This window comes from Homalodisca vitripennis, chromosome 3 (assembly GCF_021130785.1).
Source record: "Homalodisca vitripennis isolate AUS2020 chromosome 3, UT_GWSS_2.1, whole genome shotgun sequence".
Taxonomy (NCBI): domain Eukaryota; kingdom Metazoa; phylum Arthropoda; class Insecta; order Hemiptera; family Cicadellidae; genus Homalodisca; species Homalodisca vitripennis.
The window spans coordinates 97,269,765-97,292,735 of NC_060209.1; the positions used below are offsets into that span (position 1 = coordinate 97,269,765).

General features: G+C 33.4%; 1 protein-coding gene across 1 annotated transcript in view; it reads left to right on the top strand.

The window, feature by feature from the left end:
- The window catches only part of LOC124358294 (midasin-like), a 77,722-nt gene that overhangs the window by 42,031 nt on the left and 12,720 nt on the right, over window positions 1-22,971 (top strand). The window contains exons 22-38 of the mRNA XM_046810592.1: window positions 2,490-2,603; window positions 4,440-4,598; window positions 4,796-4,990; window positions 5,591-5,799; window positions 6,446-6,608; window positions 12,782-12,904; window positions 13,635-14,431; window positions 15,065-15,206; window positions 15,776-15,961; window positions 16,082-16,249; window positions 16,331-16,562; window positions 16,657-16,788; window positions 17,572-17,763; window positions 18,222-18,376; window positions 18,936-19,158; window positions 20,606-20,790; window positions 22,662-22,749. Of these exons, the coding sequence (XP_046666548.1) occupies window positions 2,490-2,603; window positions 4,440-4,598; window positions 4,796-4,990; window positions 5,591-5,799; window positions 6,446-6,608; window positions 12,782-12,904; window positions 13,635-14,431; window positions 15,065-15,206; window positions 15,776-15,961; window positions 16,082-16,249; window positions 16,331-16,562; window positions 16,657-16,788; window positions 17,572-17,763; window positions 18,222-18,376; window positions 18,936-19,158; window positions 20,606-20,790; window positions 22,662-22,749 (3,463 nt within the window). The remainder of the gene's footprint in view (window positions 1-2,489; window positions 2,604-4,439; window positions 4,599-4,795; window positions 4,991-5,590; window positions 5,800-6,445; window positions 6,609-12,781; window positions 12,905-13,634; window positions 14,432-15,064; window positions 15,207-15,775; window positions 15,962-16,081; window positions 16,250-16,330; window positions 16,563-16,656; window positions 16,789-17,571; window positions 17,764-18,221; window positions 18,377-18,935; window positions 19,159-20,605; window positions 20,791-22,661; window positions 22,750-22,971) is intronic.

The following is a 22,971-nucleotide window of genomic DNA, read 5'->3' on the forward strand; positions in this document are numbered from 1 at the left end:
TAAAATTTTCAATTTTTTGCTTATAAATATTTATTTTTAATTTTTTTCTGACGGTTTTTACAATTTAATTATAGTTAACATTGTAGGGCACACAGATATACATAACATAAAAAAAATCAGACTGATAACCAAAGAGGTTAATGAAAAAAGTGTACCTGAGTGTCAGGAAAAGTGATTTTCCGGTAGGTGCCAAAAACTGCCAACTTGTCCTTTTGTCACACTAAAAGAGTCCAGCACCATACACAACAGTTTTTTCTTCTTCCATATCTTCCCTTTTTCTTCTGGCATTTCTTTTTAGTTTTCTTTTATTTTTAAAGCAATCTAAGGCTGCTTTGTTGGCATTTAAAACTCTATTTTGATCAATTTTTTTTAGGCCGACTACACAATTTTCTCCAGCATTACCACATAGTTTCTGAATAACTTGCACCTTACCCAGAGCACCACAGTTAAATGCAATTATGGCATCTAACACTCCAACTTTTAATGTTTTTATTCCAACAAAGTTGTTTTTGGGAGTTCTCGTCCAGGTGACGTTATTAAATGACTCATTTGGATTTTGTGTGCGGCCATAAAGACATTTTTGAAGTAAATTTGTATTTGAAAGGTCCTTAAAAATATGCTTTATTTCCAGCATAATAGGCTCAGGCACTGCATTTTTATGGGTATATTTATCACCTGAAAACAGGCACTTTTGGTATTTGCACCATGACGATTCACCCTTTAGGCAAAGTTCGTACTAGGGAGAGTTGTCAGTCGAAAGCAGATGAAAATATATCGGCCACACCGCCTTTCTCATTTTATCAACATTTTCAAGGTTGTCTCGGATTGCTTTACCATCATATGTTTGAATACTGTCAATAAATGCATCAGTAAGCCTACCACGTCCTGAAATAGGTTTCCCATCATTTAACTTTTGGCCTCGTAGTTTGGTTTTCAATCTACGTAAACGACTACCCATCCTTTTTTGGACGTGTCCAGTACACTCCAACTTACTGATTTGGATACTATCACCATATGGCTTGGCCTACTCAACAGATGAAAAAGCAGAGCTGTCACCGCCACCTATATATATATATATATATATATATATATATATATATATATATATATATTGTTCTGACACGATGGCTAAGTGAGATTTGAGAGGTAAGGAAAATCTAGGTCGGTAGGGCATTCTTTAAATATTTTTTTAAATTGTAAATACACATTAAATATCAAAGTGTTATATATCAAAATGCTCGGATATATATGTAGAATCTAAAAAAAATATAAAACTAAAATTTCATTTATTTTTTATTTTTTGACTACAAGGTTCCCTTAAGTGTCTAGGAAAATTTTTTATTTTGTTTGTATTGGGAAATTGTTATAAAGGTTTGTTATATTGAGGTTCAACGTGGAAAGTATTCGCTACAAAGGGATGAGTTAAAGCTAAACGTAATCATCTACATACCGATAATTTCTGAGCTCAATCTAAGTGATTTTTTCACTGTACGCCCAGAATATACATAAATAGTACTCTAAATAGGTGAAAAACAATATGTAAATATGAATTTGAGGGAGTAATATCATATTCCTTACCAGTGTCACATTGTATTTTTCTGTTGATTGTCATCAGCATCTTATAATATCATACTCTTGAGTTCCAGTAAGAGATTTTCTCGTGATTACATCTGACATCGCTCATTCATACAGTTAATACGAACATGGCAGTGATAAAACAATTTTCAGTTGCAATAACACAACACTAATATCAAATCTGACTAACAATGATGTTTGCAGAAGGAAGATGAGCAAGAAACATGTGTTATTGTTTTCACGTTAAGACATGCTTTTGAATTATAATTACTATGTTGCATTATGTTTTTGAACAACTCTGTTGTAACAAGATTGGTTTTGTGGGAAATTTTACACTTCGTATTATATTCGTTATGCAGAGATTTTATATGTTTTAATATTCAAAGAAATGTTTTGTTGTCTCCTCAGATTGTAAAAAATGTGTTGTTTTGAACTTTAAAAATTAAATAATTTGTAATACAGGGTATTTTTGACATAGAGTGTTACTTAATTTTGGAGGAGTTTTAAAAATATTTGTTATACCAGAAGTTTGTTAAATCGGAGTATGTGATATGTAGACCACTGTATTAATTGATATATTGGTGCTATTTCCTTGCTGTGCTTGTTAGCTATAATTGTCATCTTTTATTGTAAATATATTCTTATACGTTATTTTATTTATGTTTTTGATATTATTAGCCACATATAACAACACTATTCAATCCAAAAAGCTTTTAAATTAAAGTTACATTTTGCAATCAAATTCATAATAAATAAAAGTGGAAAATATTTGAGGTGTCACTACTAATATTTTCTTATAGTTTATTGATACTATGTGTAAAATATATTCATTTGAAGGATGAATCAGTCAAAATTTCAATTGATTGATCAGTATACAGTCTGTTTCTAAACTGATGTTAATGTAATATGTACAGGGTATACTGAAGCAGCCAGCCCGAAGTGCTATGACCAGAGTGATACCAGTGAAACCAGCAACTACCCCGATTCACAACCCTGCTCTATATGTGGCTCCGGCCGATCTTCCTGAGGTATGGTTTCATTACAAGACATTGATATCAACTAGATAACTGTTCATGTTATTTTATCTTGATTTCCAATAGTTAATGTGCATAACCATTTTAATTTACAGATTTACGTATGTACTGTCGTATTCATTACTTTCAGTGCTTCCAAACATTTTGTTCGTGTAAAAAAAAAACAAATACCATGATTTTCTATGTTTTTCTACGAATAATGGTTTATACTTGGACATCTGTAATTGTTTATTAAATCATTCCATTTTCCAAGCCCCAGACTAAGATACTATTTACACAACTGTGTGGGGATGGTCATTTTACTTGTCGATGTTGGAGCTGAATACCTCAAGTAGATAATCAACTCCCACCCAAGTATCACGCAAACACAAATCAACAAATCTTGTGTGACAGGAGCACTGACCGTGTAACTTACAATTTCAGTGGTACAGCCTCTTGTACTATACAAAAAATTTGAAGGATTTTTGAAAAAAGAAACAATTTGTAAGTTATTGCATTTGTAAAATTTATAAAAAATTAACAGCATTGTCGTAACTTAAGGTGAATGAGGACTATACAACCCCCTCTCACCCTAAATAATTTAAAAATCATACATTTAACAGCAATCAAACTTTTTGTAAATACAGCAGTTAAATGTTTCACTCTGAATTAGGTCTATTTTGTTCATTTAAATTTAGATTTATTCCATGCCCCCGGTGTGGGATGCTCTTGAGTCAGCTCTGTATAATGTTTATAAGATTAATTTTAACCTCAAAGTAAAATAGTATTCATAACCTTAAAATTTAGAATGTATTTACTACGCCACTTCAATAGATATGTCATTTATAACATTATTACAGTGAAAAATTTAAAAAAGTTTAAATTGTACTTGAGAAGACCAGGTAATTCGTTGTCAGCATGTAGTGTATGTACTGAAGTGCTGCAAAGGAGTGTCATGTTTTTATATTTAGTGTTACAGTTAATATTTCTTGGAGGATAAATTTTTTTAATGTTAAGTGTTATTTTAGCATAAATAAATATAATTTAAAGGGGGAAAATATCTCAATCTTTGAGATTAAGATTTATCTAGCACGCAGTATTATCACAATTTCTCAGAGTTAATGCGGTTTCATTTTTTACTGGTTATTATTTTGTGATAAGAGTCTGCATAGGGTCTGTAGCATCCTTATTGGTTTTCTTTGTCGTTTGTACTGTAACTTACTATTATTATTGTGTTAGAAGAAAATAAATTTCATTGTGAGTTTGTGGTAGCACGGGATTTATGGAATAGACTACACCATGTCATTAATTTGTGGGTGCTATCTAGGTGAAATTAATCGCTCTATAGTAACATAATGAGCAAAGAACACTAAGCACTGGAATGACTGAAAACTGCATATTTAGACTTATATCTGTATGGAAAGTTGTACAACAGTATTTTTTCATAATCGCTGAAATTGTACAATTTTTCCTCATCAGTGAATATGTTAAGGTGTACACATACTCTTTCTTATGTTAGTTTTATATCGAAATACATGTATTTTATAATTTAATATAAAGTTTGCCATTTTTCTACAATTACCTACTACACAACAACTAAAACAATCAAAACATATAAAAATTTCTCTTAAGTATTAAATTATTCCAAAAACAGCAGTAAAAATTAAGTTTGGAATTGCAAAATTTTGTTTAACTTATAATGACATTACAGGAAAATTGGTGAATTATTATACTGTGTAAAAAATTTTAAACAAATAACCAGAAATTGTAGAGAGAGTGTGACCAGTTGTCCCTTGCCTCGCCACATATCTGCTCTGCACAAGATCGTTGAAGAACCAGATGCTGTTGTAGGAGCTGTGTAAGCCGGATGGTGCTGAGGTCCGGTCTACTGATAGTTTACTGGGCCGGGAGCGTTCTCTGTACAGCAGAGTTCGTAAACTGTGTAGAGTAGTGTGGCCAGTTGTCCCCTGCCTCGCCACATACGTGCTCTGCACCAGATTGTTGAAGGACTAACCAGATGCTGTTATAGGAGCTGTGTAAGCCGGATGGTGCTGAGGTCCGGTCTACTGATAGTTTACTGGGCCGGGAACGTTCTCTGTACAGCAGAGCTCGTAAACTGTGTAGAGTAGTGTGGCCAGTTGTCCCCTGCCTCGCCACATACGTGCTCTGCACCAGATTGTTGAAGGACTAACCAGATGCTGTTATAGGAGCTGTGTAAGCCGGATGGTGCTGAGGTCCGGTCTACTGATAGTTTACTGGGCCGGGAACGTTCTCTGTACAGCAGAGCTCGTAAACTGTGTAGAGGGAGTGTGGCCAGTTGTCCCCTGCCTCGCCACATATCTGCTTTGCACCAGATTGTTGAAGAATTGCAAGAAATATCTGAACTTCTTTGTACTGAAGATGTAAGTTGTTATTGTGTATTTTTACTTTTCTCCCATAACACATTTCTATAGGATAAAGTATTGTGAAGGTTGAAAGAGTGTAATTTTGTTTATCAGTTGAAATATGCTTCTGCTCCCCTAACACATGACTGTAAAATCCTCGATTTGAACCTAATTTAACATAGAGATATATTTTGTAAATTATCAAACATATTGTTGTACATTTAACATTTTTAATGGTTTTAGGTTTCTTATTATAAAAAATCTTTTGACTCAAAGAAACAAAATGTACCTTTTTTATTAATTTAGACCATAAAATGGTAAGTATCTGTATGACACTTTTCATAAAGGAGATTGTTCTATTTCATAGATAAAATCGTAATCATGGTTCCTAATAATATCCAAATCCAAACTTTCTTGAACTTAGTGGTGGTGTTTCTTTGTACCAAATTGCAGATTAAGTCCAGACTTTGCTACATCCAAATTAAAATGTTTTATGACACAACAACAGAACTGTTATCAACCTGTTTCCTTCTGTCTTTCTTGATTGTGTTATTACTTAAATACTAACATATTATATAACATAGAAATGAATCAAGAATAATTTTGGTACCCTGACAGGTGGACCGCACTGTGAGCAAAGAGAAGCAGAAGGCGGCTGCTCGCAGTGTGCTCCATCGTAAGCGCAAGGCTCTCACTGACCTGTTCCACACCCTGACTGGTCTGGGACTGTCGTATCGTGCAGGACTGGTGGTGGTCGATGACAGGGACCAGTTCGCTCTCCACGCCCCCCTCAATGTGGATGCTGGACTCACTCAGATTGATAACAGGTTGAACTTGTGTTTTTAATTTCTTCGTCCAAACATTTCTTTTTTTTAGGACATTTATTGGTTATCAATGTCCGTTTGGTAAATTATACCTTTCATCTTGGTTTGGCAGTGTCAATTATTACAGAGAATAAAAATTTCCTGTAGTGGTTACATTTTTGGAATGCAATTTTACTTGAATAATAGTTTTAAAACTATTTACTTAATTTAGATATAATTTACATTTTAAGATAACTTACATGTAATGAAACTATTTTACATCTAATAAATAACAAACTGACAAATAATTTATTATAAACAATAATGCTTAAAACTAGTTAACAATAGATCTGGGTGAACCGTAAAGATGGTCACTCAGTCTGGAGAATGTCTGTATAATTATTAAATTAATTATCATCAAAAACAAGTTATGAATAATTGTTATTTGTGGTTTTGAGAAAATAGTAATTTCTATCAAATATTTGAATAGTAGTATTATGACCAACTCTCCAAGAGCTACATAGTTAAATCACTATAAAGTACTGGGCCGTTTCCCTAGGGGGGAGGACCTAGGACTTGTTATGGACAGATGCAAGTGGTATACTAACCACCGCACGCTATAGTCTATTGTTCTATAATGTAATAATAAACAATGGACGTGTAATGGCAGGTTAGCAGACAGAGAGCTGTCAGCGGTGTGGGCAGGGTGTGACCAACACTTCCTACATTCTGTGGCACTTGTAGCTCAGCTGCGGTCAGCATTCATCAAACCTCACAAGGATCTAGGACCTCCTGTTGTGGACAGATGCAAGGGGTTCACTAACCATCTCATGGTATGTTCTATTCTTCTCTAATGTAAATTAACTTCTTTACACGTGAGTTCAATAAAACTACTGGTTTCAATTAATTGTCATGTCTTTGTAAATTATTATAGAATAGAAGGTCTTATGTAGATTTTATCTATAGAGCTAATTGGATTTATAGGCTGAACTTATAAAAAAACAAGTACAGTAGAGTCCCGGTAATCCGAGGTGAATGGGACCGAATGTACCTCGAATTGTGAAGAACTCGAATTATACGGAACACTTCGAGAAAAATTGGGTTATAATTAGAACTGAAGGCAAACAAAAGAAATATGCTTTTATTACAAATACCAGCATTAAGAAATTACTTACAGATGTCCAAAGATGCAATGTTTACTTAAAAAACTGTCGAGTTTTTTGTTTCACCACACTGTAGCGTTTGCGGGCAGCCATGTCTCTCCACCGCCGAAGCAATAACGTGTCTGCCGCTGTCGCCTCTGCTTGCTGCTCTACGTAGCGCAGGGCCGCATCCAGTGCCGCGTAGCCGTCGCTGTGAGTCATTTCCGGGTCTGTCTCCTGCACACTTTCTTCTTCCTCACTCCCGTCAGCTGTCATGTCTGTGACCATCTCAACTATGGTGTCGTCTGTTGTCTCTAACTGTTCGTCCCTACTCATCCCTCTCCAATATCAGTTTGATTTGTCCCATTGCAACCAGGAAGTCTGTTTATTACATTTATTAACGGTAGATCGTCATCTTCATCATCATTTTCAATTTTACACACTCCGATTTTCTTCCATGATTTCAGGATTGTTTCTGGTTTAATTTCGCTCCAAGCTTCAGCGATCCAATAAATTACATCCTTGATTGTGACTTTTTTTCAGGAAATCTTTTATGGTTGCCTCTCCTTCAATTGTTTGAAACATTGATTGCAACAAACGGCGTCTGTACTTTTTTTTTCAAAGTTTCAAGTACGCCTTGGTCCATAGGCTGAATGAGGCTGGTCACGTTCGGTGGCAAAAACATCGTGCGCATGCCATCGCATTGCAGTTCTCCTTCATCTGGGTGTGATCCTGCGTTATGAAGTGTTAAGATGGCTTTAGAGGGTAGGTTGCTTTTCTTCAAAAACTTTTTGGTTTCAGGAACAAATTCACTAAAAAACCAGTTTTTAAAAATTTGTTTGTCCATCCATGCGTTTTTTTTTTTTTTGTTTGTATAAGTTGCTGGAAGCGTTGAAATAGACATGTTTTTAAACGCACGAGGCTTAGCAGACTTGCCAATGACAGTTAGTTTTAATTTATGGCTTCCCGACGCGTTTGAAGCGGCTAGCACAGTTAGTCTCTCTTTGCTTTTTTTTGACCCGTAGCAGCTTTTTCCTCCCGTGAAGGTAGAGTTTTTGATGGCAAAGTTTTAAAATTCAAACCAGTTTCATCACAGTTGTAAATCTGATCAGGTGTTAAATTTTCACTTTTAATAAGATTTTTTAACTTTTCACAGAACTGAACAACTGCCTCGGAATCCGCCGAAAGTTTCTCCCCACAAATTTCTAACTGCCTCACGCCATAACGTTTTTTCCAACGGGCAAGCCATCCTACACTTCCGTAAAATCTTCCTCACCTTCATTGATTTCATTGCGAAAGTACAATGCCTTTTCCTGTAAAATAGGTCCGGAAATAGGACAACGTTTGTTTCTTTGTTGACAAAACCATAAAAATAGGGCCTCGCTAGTTTTTTCATACTCTGCTTTCTTCATAGACTTCCGCTCATTAGTACACTTTTCCGAGCACTTTTCTGATGCAAACTTTTCAATTTTATCGCGATTCCTTCGCCAGTCACCAACTGTCACTTCACCAACTCCGTACTCGGCAGCTAATTTTTTTAACGTTTCACCTTTATCAGGTCTTTTAAGAGCTTCTAGTTTTGTTTTTATCGGTACAAACTTTCTTTTACTTTTTGAACTCATAGTTCACTGTACAATGAACACATAAACACTTCAGAAAATACTTTTTTACTAAAACTTAATATTTAGACAACAAGTACTGTACGTTGTAAATAACAGACGGGTAAGCGCACTGCGATCGTAATCTACAACAACCGTACCGCAGCCGAACGTGATGAGCAACGGACTGATTTATTTTTAGACAATACGGTGCTCGATGTTCCGTGGCCTTTACAATAGGGTGGTGGTGGGGCGCTGTAAATGAAGTGGCACTGATGAGTCAGGCTGCCGGCTTCTCCAAGTAGCCTAGCACTCAGTTTACAGACATGCGCTCGAGTGTGTTGTACAAATATGTCAATATCACATTTTATTTTTGTACATGTGTTGGCTCGGATTTAACGGAACCTCAGACTATCGAGACTCGAACTATCGGGACTCTACTGTAGATGGTTCTAAGTAGAATCATTAGCAGATGGAAGATTTTAGTATAGTGGATAAAAATTAATGCTGGTAATCAAACAATATTGGACCTTTCAAAATACTATTGCATTTTTTGCCAGTTTGTTACCTTTTTATAAATGTTATTACAACTTGTATATCTTTTGGCATCCAACCAGAAAACTCAATATTTATTTTTTGCACTAAAATAACTCATCAACCACTAGTTTTTGCAAGGAATTTATTTGTGTATGAGTGCTAATTATATATCAGTTTTATATTCAAATTCTGCATACTTTAGCAAAAATGATAATATGGACATATATATATAAAATAAGTTTACTTTTGCATTGTATACCTTATGACTGTTTAGAAAGACCATTCCAAATTGACCAAAATGGACTTGCCAGTACAGAAGTTACTATATGGGAGGGTTAAATAGTGTATACAAATTAAAATTAAAGTGCTCTATCTTTAAAATTATGTATGAATTATCGTTCAAAGCCTAATTTCAAGGCCACTTGATTAACATTGTTCTATAACTTTTATGATTTATTCTTGATATAAAAACAAGAGAACACATTACAAATAGGGTAGTTGCAGTATTTATTCTATGTTTGTATTCTTCAAAGGAAATCAAATACAGGGTGAGTGGCTCTTGGTGTGACAAAAGTTTTTTGGGTTATAATGCAATGTAAATGTGATACAATGGCGGTTATAAAAAAGTCTAACTCCAAAAATTAGGCCTGAAATGAATTATTTTCAGTTTTTCTAAAAAACCCGTGTTTTTGTACGTAAATCTGATATTTCTCAACAACGTATAGACATATGAGAGCAAACTACATCATTTTTAGATTCTCCGTTAAATTTTTAATTTGAAAAAGTTATCGGTTCAAACGGTAAGAAAAGAAAATTATGCTTCAGGTCGATTCAAATGGCAAAGTTGCTAAGTTTCAGAAAAACTGAAATATCATTGAACCCCATCTTTTTACCACACCCTGTATACAAGAATGTGTCAAGTGATATTAAAAACTTTCCCATTTAATAGGCTTTAAATGGTATGCCATCTACGTCTTGTGGAGGGAGGTACAGTTCAAAAAAGACCTAACGAAGTAGGACACATTGTTCATGATGTAGGATTAGATGAAGTAGTTCTAAATTCAGTTCGAAATGATCCAGAAGTTAGTAGTACCAGAAAGTTGCTAGATACGTAGGTGTATCACAATGGAAGGTTTTGGACATTTTGCATAAGAATAAGTTCCATCCATACCATTTTACGCCTGTTCAAGGTCTGAAAGCAACTGATTGTGCTCCTAGAGTACAAATCTGATGGAGTCTTAAAAACACAGAATGACTGGGAAGTCGGCGATCAGGGTAGCGAGCTTGATACTCTCTTTGGGCAGCACGCGCATTTCCACCACAAAACCCGCAATTAAAGTGCATATCAGCGTATTCTTGAGTAGTGAACTCCATGGCAGCCTACACTTGACTAAATTGAGCAGAAAATTAGTCTATTGAAGGTAGAAGTAATTCATGTGGACACTGGTCTTACAACACAAGATGAGGAATGAATGTACAATACTGGTGAAAGTGGTAAGATAAGGAATTAAAAGATTGATAAAGGATGTGACCGTTAATCAGTAACTAGCATCCATAAATTATTTTAAACTGCTTTACTTTTTTGTACTCTTCAATTCCTTGTTTTATGAGGCAGTTTTATAAAACATAAAAATTAAGTACAGTTGTTATTAAATTGGTTTTATTCTTTTTGTAGCTTGCATGTTTTTTAATATTCAAACTGATAAAGGTAGGTAACCGAATACTTAACTATGGTCATGTGGTATACCATTTTAAAGCCTATTAAATGGGAAAGTTTTTAATATCATTTGACACATTCTTGTGTACAGGGTGTGGTAAAAAGATGGGGTTCAATGATGTTTCAGTTTTTCTGAAACTTAGTAACTTTGCCATTTGAATCGACCTGAAGCTTCATTTTCTTTTCTTACCATTTGAACCGATAACTTTTTCAAATTGAAAATTTAACGGAGAATCTAAAAATGATGTAGTTTGCTCTCATATGTCTATACATTGCTGAGAAATATCAGATTTACTTACGTATAAAAACACAGGTTTTTTAGAAAAACAGAAAATAATTCATTTCAGGCCTAATTTTTGGAGTTAGACTTTTTTATTAACCACCATTGTATCACATTTACATTGCATTATAACCCAAAAACTTTTGTCACACCAAGAGCCACTCACCCTGTATAATGTATTACAACACTTTGAGTTACATATAAGAGATTTTAATACAGTAAATGAAATTAAATTCTTATAGAATCTCAAAAAAATCTTGTAGAATATCATAGATTCTACAACACAGTGATTTTTTATTTAAAAATTAACTGAATTGTTTTTGGTAAAACACTACTTAAATCCAAAAAACTCTGGGTGTAGATCTCACGCCACTCTTAAATAATTAAATATGATGTTGATGTGGTTGCTGTGTCCTTTATTTGTGCTGTCTAGGACAGTAACCTTTATTTTGTTAGTGAACAACGAAGATTAAATTGATATAATTTTAAGTTTGTGCTTTTTATGGACATTTAATCCTTTACAATCAGATTTTTTTACCCGTCTGTCACCGTAGCTCTATTTATTTTGGTATATTTACAGTGAACAACAGTTGTCTATCAAACCATTAGTAATATGTATACATGCACTTATATTTATTACAGTAAAAATACTATTGAAAAAAGTCTGAAATACGCACAGATTTATTTTGATTAGGTTGCTTATACTCACCTACTGAAGTATAAGGAAAATGTCTGTCATAAACAGTCCAACAGTTGACAAATCCATCTCCACCAGCATCATTATTTCAGGTTGAGCCTAAGCCTTCATCACTTTCACTACCTGACAAATTTTCTAATATTGGCAGGATGATTTCACTGTAAAAAAGTTCATAATTTCCATTATTTGATTCATCATTGTTCTCTAACGAACGGAACTGTGAAATTATTATGTTGAGGTCAAAAATACTTGTAAGGATTAACTAACTGGTATAGCAACACCTTTTTTCTCTAGGGTTTTCTTTCTGCTAAGAACCGGTACAACTAAGATTCTGAGTTGACACATTCCTAAAACAAACATTAATAAGACAAGAGTTGGTGCAATACCAGATGGAAAATACAGTTAATAAATGGTGCCTTGGCAGCGTTATGCATAAAAATTTGTTACAATTTATGCATTCTAGTATTTTTTATCATTAATTTGAACCTTGTTCAGGCAACTCTGTAATGTAATAAAAGGGACATCCACTATTAATTATAGTTGTTTGTGAATTATTTCAAACCAAGGTATAGAAACTCAAGTGAGTTGTATAATGAAAATGATCAACCTGATTATGTGATTTGAGGCGAAATATGACATTGTTCTGCCTCTAAGAGCAACCAGTGTTCATAGAATTTGTGCCATAATGGTTTTAAAATACTAAAATTCAGTTAAACTTTAAATTTAGTTAGACTAATGTTGTTTTCCAAATTACTTCTTTTCATTAAAACCTTTTTCCCCATAAAAACAACACCCTTAGAGATGAAAAAAATATCATTGTTGTAGGTATTATAAGAACAACGGTTAAAAGAAGAGGGAAACCACCAGTGTTTTAGCAATTAGATATAATGTGATGAAAAATGGAAAGCAACTCCATGTGCTACTTGGATAGTATAATGTTAAAAAAGGATGATCAACTAAATTTCATTGGATTGGTCATTTAAAAAAAACTTCTTCATATAGTAATTATTGATTTTTGTAATGATTTATGTGTAGTCTCTGTGTCATGATCAGAAGAGAAATGTTGGATCTTCAGTTGTGTCACTCTACGTACTGAGATGTCTGGTACAGTGTCTTATGTCCCTACAACCTCCTCAAGCAGATATGATAAAGCTGAAGGTGAGTCATCTAAATTTCGACAACTCTTCGTAACAATTTTCAATTCTGATTTAGATTCCAAACTCTATTTTTTGATATTTTATTGTGTCTCTTTGATTACTAGTTTTAATTCCAAATGTTTCTATTGATTTCAAATTATGAAATTGTTTCTAATTCTTTGCTGATTGTAATGTATATTACACTCAATATTAGTCATGTAAAATCAGTTAGTTATTTATTTACTGGTTCCCAAATGATTCTTGGGGGAAAAGAGCTGCAAACAAGAACTTCTGGATAATGTCAGTTCTTTATTCCTGGTCAGTTATTGTTTTCAAAAGGTTGTGTTATTACTTACTTACATTTAGCTTTGAAAATCACTACAAAAATGAGAAAATTTTATTCTCAAGTTTTATTGTGCCTCACAAAGATTTTAAACATTTTATTTGAGTTATTCTTTAATCTCTAATAAGTCCAAATAAATATATTGCGTAAATACAGTCACATGTTCACTACAGTGTTGCCTGGCTACATAAAAAATTCCAATGTGGGGCCGATTATTGTAGATCTCCGATTAAAATTACTCCGGTCCATGGTAATTATACTGAGAAACAGAATAGCCAAGAAAATTCTTGTTAGTGTATGTTATCAACAAATGGAAATATTTGAGAATTGAAAACGCCCTATTCCTTTTTTCACAAAATTATTTATAGTTACAAAAACAGTTTTTGAGCATTTCTGTGCTATGTTTCAGAATGACCTAATGTCATTATTGGAGGACATCATCTATGGTCTGGTGCAGTTTGAGGTACTATTGGAGACTTGCCCTGTGTTGCCAAATGTAGAGCACTTGACACCTCTGGTGCTGATACCAGACTCTGCTGACGTCATCTACAAGGAAGATGACAAATGGGGAAGAGCCAAGCTCAGAGTGTCGGCAGCTGTGAAAACTGCCAAGAAGTGCAAAAAGCTGTTGGAAGAAAAGGAGAAGTATGCACAGTTCTTGGAAACTATCACCAATACTGATGAACACAAAACTTTTGACTTCATCTTCAAACATGGAAATCTACCTGTGTTGAAAGAAGGGTATGCGAGTTTGACTTCCATCAAGAATGAAATCAAAGGTATCCAATCCGATTTCAGAATGAAGACTGAAAATGATATTAATCCAATGGTTCGCAGCTTAAACCATCTTCAAGAGAAAATTGATGAGATCTTTAGAAACAATATGTCGCTCTTAGAAACATCCGAAGACGAAGTTAAGACTGACCCGAAAGTCGTACTTAAAAACAAAGAAAGTTCGATAGAGTCTCTGTTAAACAAAGTTCTCTTTTCAATACAGGAAGTGTACAAGAAGAACACCCTTACTAAAAACGAGAATGATGTTGAGAATCCTGAAGAAGAGAGTGAGAATAAGCTCTTTGAGTCTCATCTAAAAGATAAAGTTATCTCTGAGTTACAACGCAACATTGAAATCTTACAGCTTCCAGAAGTTATCAGAGAGTTGAAACATCTTATGGAAAACTACAATCAGGAACAATGCACTCTTAAGTAAGTATTTATTCTTAGTTCTTAGACTTTCCAGTTCTCACCGTATCAAAAAAGTTTGCTTACAACATTTAATTCTTGTACTTATTTACATTATCATTGTACAATAAGTCCTTGGATTACACTACAATATTTTGTAAGCCCACTCTTAACATTAACGTAGGGTTTATGCATATGATAACATTTAACATTTTATTAAATATTATGTCTTCAAATCGGATAACAAATAGTTAATAGTCAAATACAATTAATGGAAAACAAAATTTTGTAGCTGACGAATCATTTAAGACTTTATGTAATAACATATGGGAAACTCTATGTTTGTCATATTTTTGTTAGTTGATTAAGGCTGTTAATTTTTGTAATATATAATAGTGTTACATACCAGAGAAAGCAATAGACTTTGCATTCTCTTATAAGAGCCTTTACAGAAGCTGAAGAAAACAATGTCCTCTTATTCATGTAACATTAAACCAGCGTTCAAAACTGGCACTCAGTTTTAATTCACCTTATTTAATTAACACTGCCATAAAGTTTACAGTGTTATGACAAATATTTATTATTTTATGAAATGTATGTTTATAATGTATATCAATCAGTTGTATACAGTGACTCACTATAGTATCTGTTCTGTAGTGATGTCCAGAGATGTATACCACTACTGCAGCAGTACAGTCTCCTGGCCCAGTTCCTTATCACCCAGCAGATCTCAGCTCTCCACATCTCTTCCCAGCTCTGCTCTGCACTGGTCGCTGTTTTTGTGGATCTTGCCAGCAAGGTTTGTGTTGGGGGAGTACTCTTTTGGTAACACGTTATCTCTTCAGAAATGAGCTGTTGAGATCAATTTGGCTTGGAAATTGCAACAAAATATTCAAATATATATATATTGTTTACCATCCATATTTTTTGTAAAATTTGTCGGATTGTAAAATTCCATACATAGGATTTTTTACTATTTTAGTAAAAATATCCATTTTGATATATTCTGAGTCCAAATAATTGTCTATGATCAGTCCATCTACAAGTGTGTGTCTGTTATTATGCTAAAAATTCTTATATTTCAGTGAGATGATGAATATTAAGTGCGCTATAATAATATGTTATTCGTGATTGTTTAACTTATTACCTAATTATAAATGTAAAACTATAACTATACAATACTATTCTCAAGGAATACATTAACACAGATTTATGAATATGACCACTAAGATATAATCCAATTCACCTCAGCTTGTAATTTTGTACTCACAAAAAGTTTTATAATTACACTTAAAATGTGTGACTTTTTATGGCCTTGATGTAAGTGGTGCAGTTTAAAGTAAATTTTAAATGAGTTCATATGTGCAGGGTTTCCGAGTACCAGAGGAACTATTGGAGGAGGAAGGAGAGGGAGGGGAAACAACATCCGGGGGCCTGGGGATGGGAGAAGGGGAGGGAGAGAAGGATGTGTCAGATCAGATCGAAAGTCAGGACCAGCTGGAGGATGCTAAGAAACCTGGGGATGAGAAAGATGATGAAGACAAGGATTGCAAGGTAGTTACCACAGATTTGCATTCAGCTACGTTGTAGTTGTTTCAAAAACCACAAAATGGCCTGCATTGATTAAATAATTTATTATTAATAGTGAAGTTTAATCACAGTGTTGAATTACAGGAAGAAGAAAAAGGCATTGAGATGTCTGATGATTTTGGCGGAAAACTTCAAGACATGGAGAAAAAAGAAGATGAGGATGGAAGTGGGGAAGAAAGTGGAGAAGAAGAAGAAGAACCAGACAAGGAGATGGGAGATACAGAGAAAGGAGCTGAAACTTTGGATCAGCAGGTACGGTAAACATCATTGTAAGTTATGTCTTGTCAAAATTATTTTGTTTCTTGACTTTTATGTTCTCATAACTTTTTCTAGATTTGGGATGGAAGTGACTCTGAAGATGAGGAAGGTGAAGGAGACAAGGAGGAGGAGCAAGGTGACAGAGGTGAACAGACTGGAGAGAAAGAGATGGGTGCTAAAGATGACGGCAAGGTGCCTCAAGCTGAAGAGGACGACAAGCAAGGAGTAGAGGAAAAAGATAAGAAGAAAGAAATTAACGAAATGGAAGAACCGGATGTGGATGATGATCAAATCGACCCGTACCACGGTAGTACTCATTGTTTCATAAGTTTCATTACTTTTTTCAGCCTAATAAAACCAAAACACTTGATTAAACTGACATTATGTATTCTGCATTTCAGGTAATAACAAACCACCACCCGAGCCAGAACCTATGGACCTCCCTGATGATCTACAGTTGGATGATGGAAATGGAAATGACAAGGATGAAGAAGGAGAAGAAGAAAACCCGTTCGATATAGATGCAATGAAAGGTGAGTTCATACTGAAATCGTGTTGAGATTTCTCTAAACAGTGAGGTATAGTATCTAGTTATGAATTTAATTTATTTTTAAATTTATTCATAACTAAACTTATGAATTTAATTTATTCATAAATAGGCTTATGGATTTAATTTATTCAAAAATCATAAACTACCACCATTTTACTATGATTGTTTAATTTTCAATCGACCCAAATCATTCTTATTAAATTCTGTTTTAAATTAAATTAATATGTAATTTTTTCTAAAAATATAAATACAAGAATTGTACAGTGTTTTTAATGTTGGAAGGTTTAGAATGATCTAATACTGAACGCTGTTGTACTGAATGTGTTATTAAAACTGCTGTAGCTATAGTCTCTTATTTATTAACATTCTTTTGCACATTAAACAGAACAAGAAACTCGTTAAGGATTGAGGTCATAAAAATAAATTGTTAAAATTATTTTTGACTTTGTCAGTATATTTATAAATGATGTGGTAGTACAACCACGAGTATTTCAAGCTCTTTAAAGATTCTATATATTCTCTTGTTTAAAGATTTTGAAGATTTCTGTTCTCTTTTATGAATGAGTGGCTGTAGGTTGGCTATCCTATTAATGCCCTGTAAGTCATATATCATGATCATATATCTCCGCAGACTGCAGTCCCACATTGAACATAAGAGGTGCACACTAGGTGAGATTCAAATCTGCTACAGATTCATTATTGAAGCATTGGTTTCAATACCTTTGAGTTCAAACTAATTTACTTTGTTTTTCTTATTTATTTGAAGAACCCAAGCTCCCTGAAGAGGAGGAAGGAATCCCAGAAGACAAACCGGAACAGGCTGAGAAGGACAAGGAAGAGAGTCCAGAGACAGACAGTAGTGATGAAGAGGGTGAGGAACAGAGGGAGGGCAATGATGTAGACGAGATGGAGGTTGATGAAACCAACAAGGAAGAGGATGCTCTGCCACCTGATGATGGTTTGTACAAAAGCAGTGTTTAAATAACAACCTGTGGGTATTAAAAAATGGTGTTATTTTTAAATTCAGAGAAAGTTAAATGGAAATATGAGTCTCCATTCCAAATCACTATATGTTATATAATTAATTATACTATAATAGCATTTATTGCAATAAAACTGGCACTCGTGCCATAATGCTTAGTCCAACTTCAAGACGATTAGTTGTAATTACAAAGAAGGAAGTAGTATAAATAATTATTTAAATCGTAAAAATAATGTGTTTATTTAACATATAAATGTTATATGTGTATGATAACATTTATATAAACTTTATTTCTTATTTATACAGTTTCACCTAATTTAGTAGTAGATCATGTGTGAAATATGGTTCTATGTATTGAATATACTATTTTCTTATTAGTAAATAAAGTAAAAATTATATTGTCTTATATGCATATATTTGAACAATATTGACAGGTGGGGCTAAAGACGAGGATAAAACAGGTGAGGAAGAAAAAATGGAAGAAGAGAATGAAGAAAATAAAGAAAAAGAAGATGCCAAACCTTCTGAAGATCAACCAGCTTCACAACCTGTTCCCAGTTCACACCAGGACTCAGGTTCCAAAGATCAGGTACTTACTTAAGAATGTCTTTTTCTTTTATCACTGCTAATATTACTGTTGTTGAACCAAGAAGATAGGAAACAATGGTACTGCTACTACACTAATCTATTAAGAATGTAAAATACAATTGAATTCCAACAAACCACAGCCCCATTATCCAACTTTACAATTATCCATAATCCATTTATCTGAGTTTCCTATTATTCACAGCCCAGTTATTTGATAATTGGTTATCACTATCTGTATATATTTTGTAGTTCAATTTTATACCTAAAATATTCTTGATTACTGGTTGTTATTTTTATTTCTGGATTTCAATTTTATTCTTCACATTACAAAACATTTTATAATTTTTACGAACTACATATAATTTTGCATTGTATGTCTATCTATGGCTTTTGACATTACAAATGTTTACTTTCTTATTAATAATTATTATCAAAGTTTGGTTTCGTATATATTTTAATTTTAAGTTTTAATGAATTAAAATTCAAACTAAAACAAACGTTATAATTCTGTGTTTGTTAAATTGTATTGAGATTTTGAAGTAAAAATGTCCCATGTATAGGTGGAACATCCAGAGGCAGGGGATGAGTCAAAGGAGCTAAATCCAGAGGAGAGCACGGCCGACGGTCGTGACCAGCAGGGGGTGGGGGCAGCTCAGATACAACAGCAGGAGACCCAGCAAGGAGGGCGGGGTGAGAGCCAGCAGGCAGTCCAGGCCCAGAGCCGGGATATCAGAGAGGAGAAGCGGGAGAGACCAGGCGAGAGTGAGGAGCAGAGAGCGCTGGGTTAGTGCTTGGCATGGATTGGGTATTCTTAAAGTTTGACTGTGTAGAAACAAGTGCAGTTGTGTACAGTTAGCCTGATCACTAAAAATACCAAGAATTCAATTTTTAAATCTACAACTTAAATGGCTGAGTGTTAGCAAAAAAAAAAAAAAAACAGTGTGTGCAAGGAGCAGGAAAAATCAATATCTCATGAACGAACTGACCTGTAGACCTAAACTTTTGCATGAAGCTTTATTTCTATATAAGCAACATCTAGTTCAATGATAGTGGATATCACTCCATGGAAATTGGCTAAGCATTAGCAAACATTTTTATATTGGTCTGATGGATAACCGTGATGGCAACGAGGAAATAACTCAATAAATAAATGTTAAAACAAATTTGGTACAATAATGTGATATTTTAACATGTGAAATAGTTACACATGTAGTATAACTATCCACGAGATGTCTAGGAAAAAGATTTCATGTGTAGACTTTACATTTTGTATAAAACTTCATTTTTCCATAGACAAAAATGAGTTCTATGATAGTGCATGTCCAACCATGGAATTTTGCTGAGCGTCATTGAAGCCTATCACTCAGTTGGATAGCACAATTTCTATTTTGTCTGCCAGGAGGATGCAACAATTTTTTTCCAGTATGTTTTTTTTTATCTGTCTGTCGATCCTCAGGATATGTCAGGAATGAAATGAGCTAAAGAATAAGACTATTTTTTTCATTTAACTATCAAAGCCTGTTATTTTGATGGAAATTAAATGAATTAAAATTTTTAAAGAAAATGTGCCACTGAAGCAATTGATTTTCTTAAATTTATCTTCAACCAAACTAACCAGTTAATTTGGAATAAATTTGGCTTGTGTAGGTACAGATAGTAAAAACCAAGGTAATTTTCTTTTTTTGAACGTTTTGATAAAGAAACTGCAGTATTTCTCAAAAATACCAGCAAAAATATAGTTAGACAGCTCTTATTGTATATCCAATTAGATTCTTACACAATTGGACAATCTACATTCCACAAATATTTCTCTTCCAAAAGTTATATAGAAATGAATTTTGATGTATATTGAAACGCAATTGAAAATATGACAGTACTATACAAATTGTAATTTTAATCAAATTCAGTATGTAAGTCTAATTTTTATACATATCTATACATTTTTATATTTTAACTTTAAAGGTTTTGTTACTCTGATAATAAATTAATGTTGCTAAAAACTGTTTTTCTATTTATAGGACAATAAGTTTTTAAAAAATATAATAAACCTGATATGAATTTTCTCATTCTTAATCCTAAATAAATCCAAATATTAGTGTGACTATGTTATATTTTCATACTTTTTTACTAGATTAAATGTGAAACTAATGTAACAAAAATCCGTTACTTTTACAGTTAAGAACATTCTTAAAAACTTATGTATATACATTACGTTTATATTTTAATACAGGTGATGTACAAGAACCCGTGAAAAAGAAACTGAAAACTATAAACATGGAGAAGGAGAATGAAATGCCTCAAGAGCAAAGGGACGAGGAGGGCGTGCAAGAGGATCAGAGTGCTGACATGTACCAACACATCAAGGAAGCCAAGGAGTCCAAATTTGATGCTCACACACTTGATGCTGCAACTGAGGTGGGTTGCTGTATATTTTGGTGATTTGGGGAAATTTAGAGGAGATGACCTCTGTGGATACATTACAATGAAATGCAAATAACAACATAACTATGTATGTGTATGACCAGAAATACCTACAAATTCATTGTTAATTTATTATGACACTTATTTTATGACTCCATAATTATTGCAAGGTAACAGTTGTGAATATATGCCAATACTATACATTTTAAAATAATATTCCTGCTCATTCTTTTGTTATGAAAACTAAGCATATATATTGTGACAAAATGGTATTTCAATATTGTTTATGGTTATTTCAAAAGCAAGTATTGTTTTACTAAAGATTATGATATAAAAACTTATAGAGCATTTTTGTTTGCTCTCTTCGTTTATGGTAATTTATGGAGTTTTAAGTTTCAAAGAAACCATATTATGTTATACATATTTTGAATAGAATAATAAAAAGATTTCTAATATTGAGTTTCCTAGTAAGTGAAATATTACTTTTGTTGTCAAATGGATAACAAAAATATTCTATATAAATTTATACTAGGAAATTTATATATAAATATATATATATATATATATATATATATATATATATATATATTGTGTGGGTGTGTGCGCGCGCACACTTATATGAGTTTTTGGTGTATTAGTTTTTAGGTTTAACCTTTTGAATTTCACAATGTTACGAATATTGACAGTGCATAAAGTTCCAGTGTCGCACACATCGACGATTCATATTTCAATAATATTTAATATTGTACTACATTATTCTGATCTTCTAACTGTATCATCGTATTCAGTAGGTTCCAAACTATCAATACATTAGATTTTTGTATTTTTATTTCTCTTTCTTTGATCCATGAATCGTGACAAAAGATTTTTCTGATTGCTAACGTGATCAAATGTAGCTTGGTTATATGTGTGCCGATAATTGTGTGTTTTGATGCAGACACACATTAAATAAAGTTTATTATTGTTACTACAGTACTTTTTGTTACGTAGGAGTAGGCCTACTGTCAGTGACTTGAAGAAAAAGGTCTTGTTACTACTTTACTGGTTATTGCCAACTGAAAATTAGGAATTTATATTTATTTATTTTTTTTTAGGCTTTTATAATTTTTGAGATGAATTACTTTTAATTTAGAGATATAAGGTAAAAGAAATTAATCTTCTAAATAATTTAGGATAGTTGTAGAGCTTTAACTAATGTCCTTATTGTTACAAATTAAATTTAGATGTTATGTTGAAGACAAATAGCTCCAATTCTATTTTTAACATATTATGTTCTGTTAAGAGTACAATATTAGTCATTAATTCAGAAAGGGTTATTTCCTGAGATTCAGTACATGACTTTAGATTCATTATGTTTTGATGAAATATGTATGTTTATTGTGACGTTGATTTAGAGTTTTTGTTACATGGAAGTCTAAATATGAGAGATACAGGTTCCCATCATCATTAGCATCAATCCCTGTGTGGCCAAGACGTGGAGGAAAATTAGGCATGGAAGCAGTCTTCACTAAATGAGTATCTTCTATTTATAGAAATGTCTTAGTATTATGGTTATCTGTCTTTTCCATTACAACTTCCCCTGCACTCGCATTAATCTCACTATAATGCCCATTCACACCAACACTGCCACTCAACCTGCTGCAGAGGCTTGGCGCCGAGGAAACTGGTGCAGGATCCTTTGCTGGTTGTGCAAGCACAACAGATGACTGAGTCACAATGGAATGGTGATCCTGTATGTCCTGCTCCTTAGTTGTATAAACAAATTTGAATGGAACAAAAGATGTCTAAGGAATCACCCTTAATTACTAGCATAATCCATGATTTGTTTATTGTTTTATATAGATAAAACTGTTTTGTTATTTCAGGAACAAGCAGCCGAGCAAAATGTGCCAAATAAAGAAGATGAGACAGGTGAAGATGTCAAGGATGATGCAAATATGACCATGGATCAAGGTGGGTATCTTTGTATTTTACATCTTTATACATTGCTTGTTTTTTCAATGGTCAAACAATTGTGTAACTGCCAATTTGAAGTTGAATATCTAAAAATTGTTTGTCTAGGAATTGAAATTAGTTCTCTGTGAGTTCTATATAGTCTGTAATAAAATTATCTTTTTCTTGTACAAGACATCTTGCTGCACAATGCAGACTAAAGCACATCACATCACATCACTT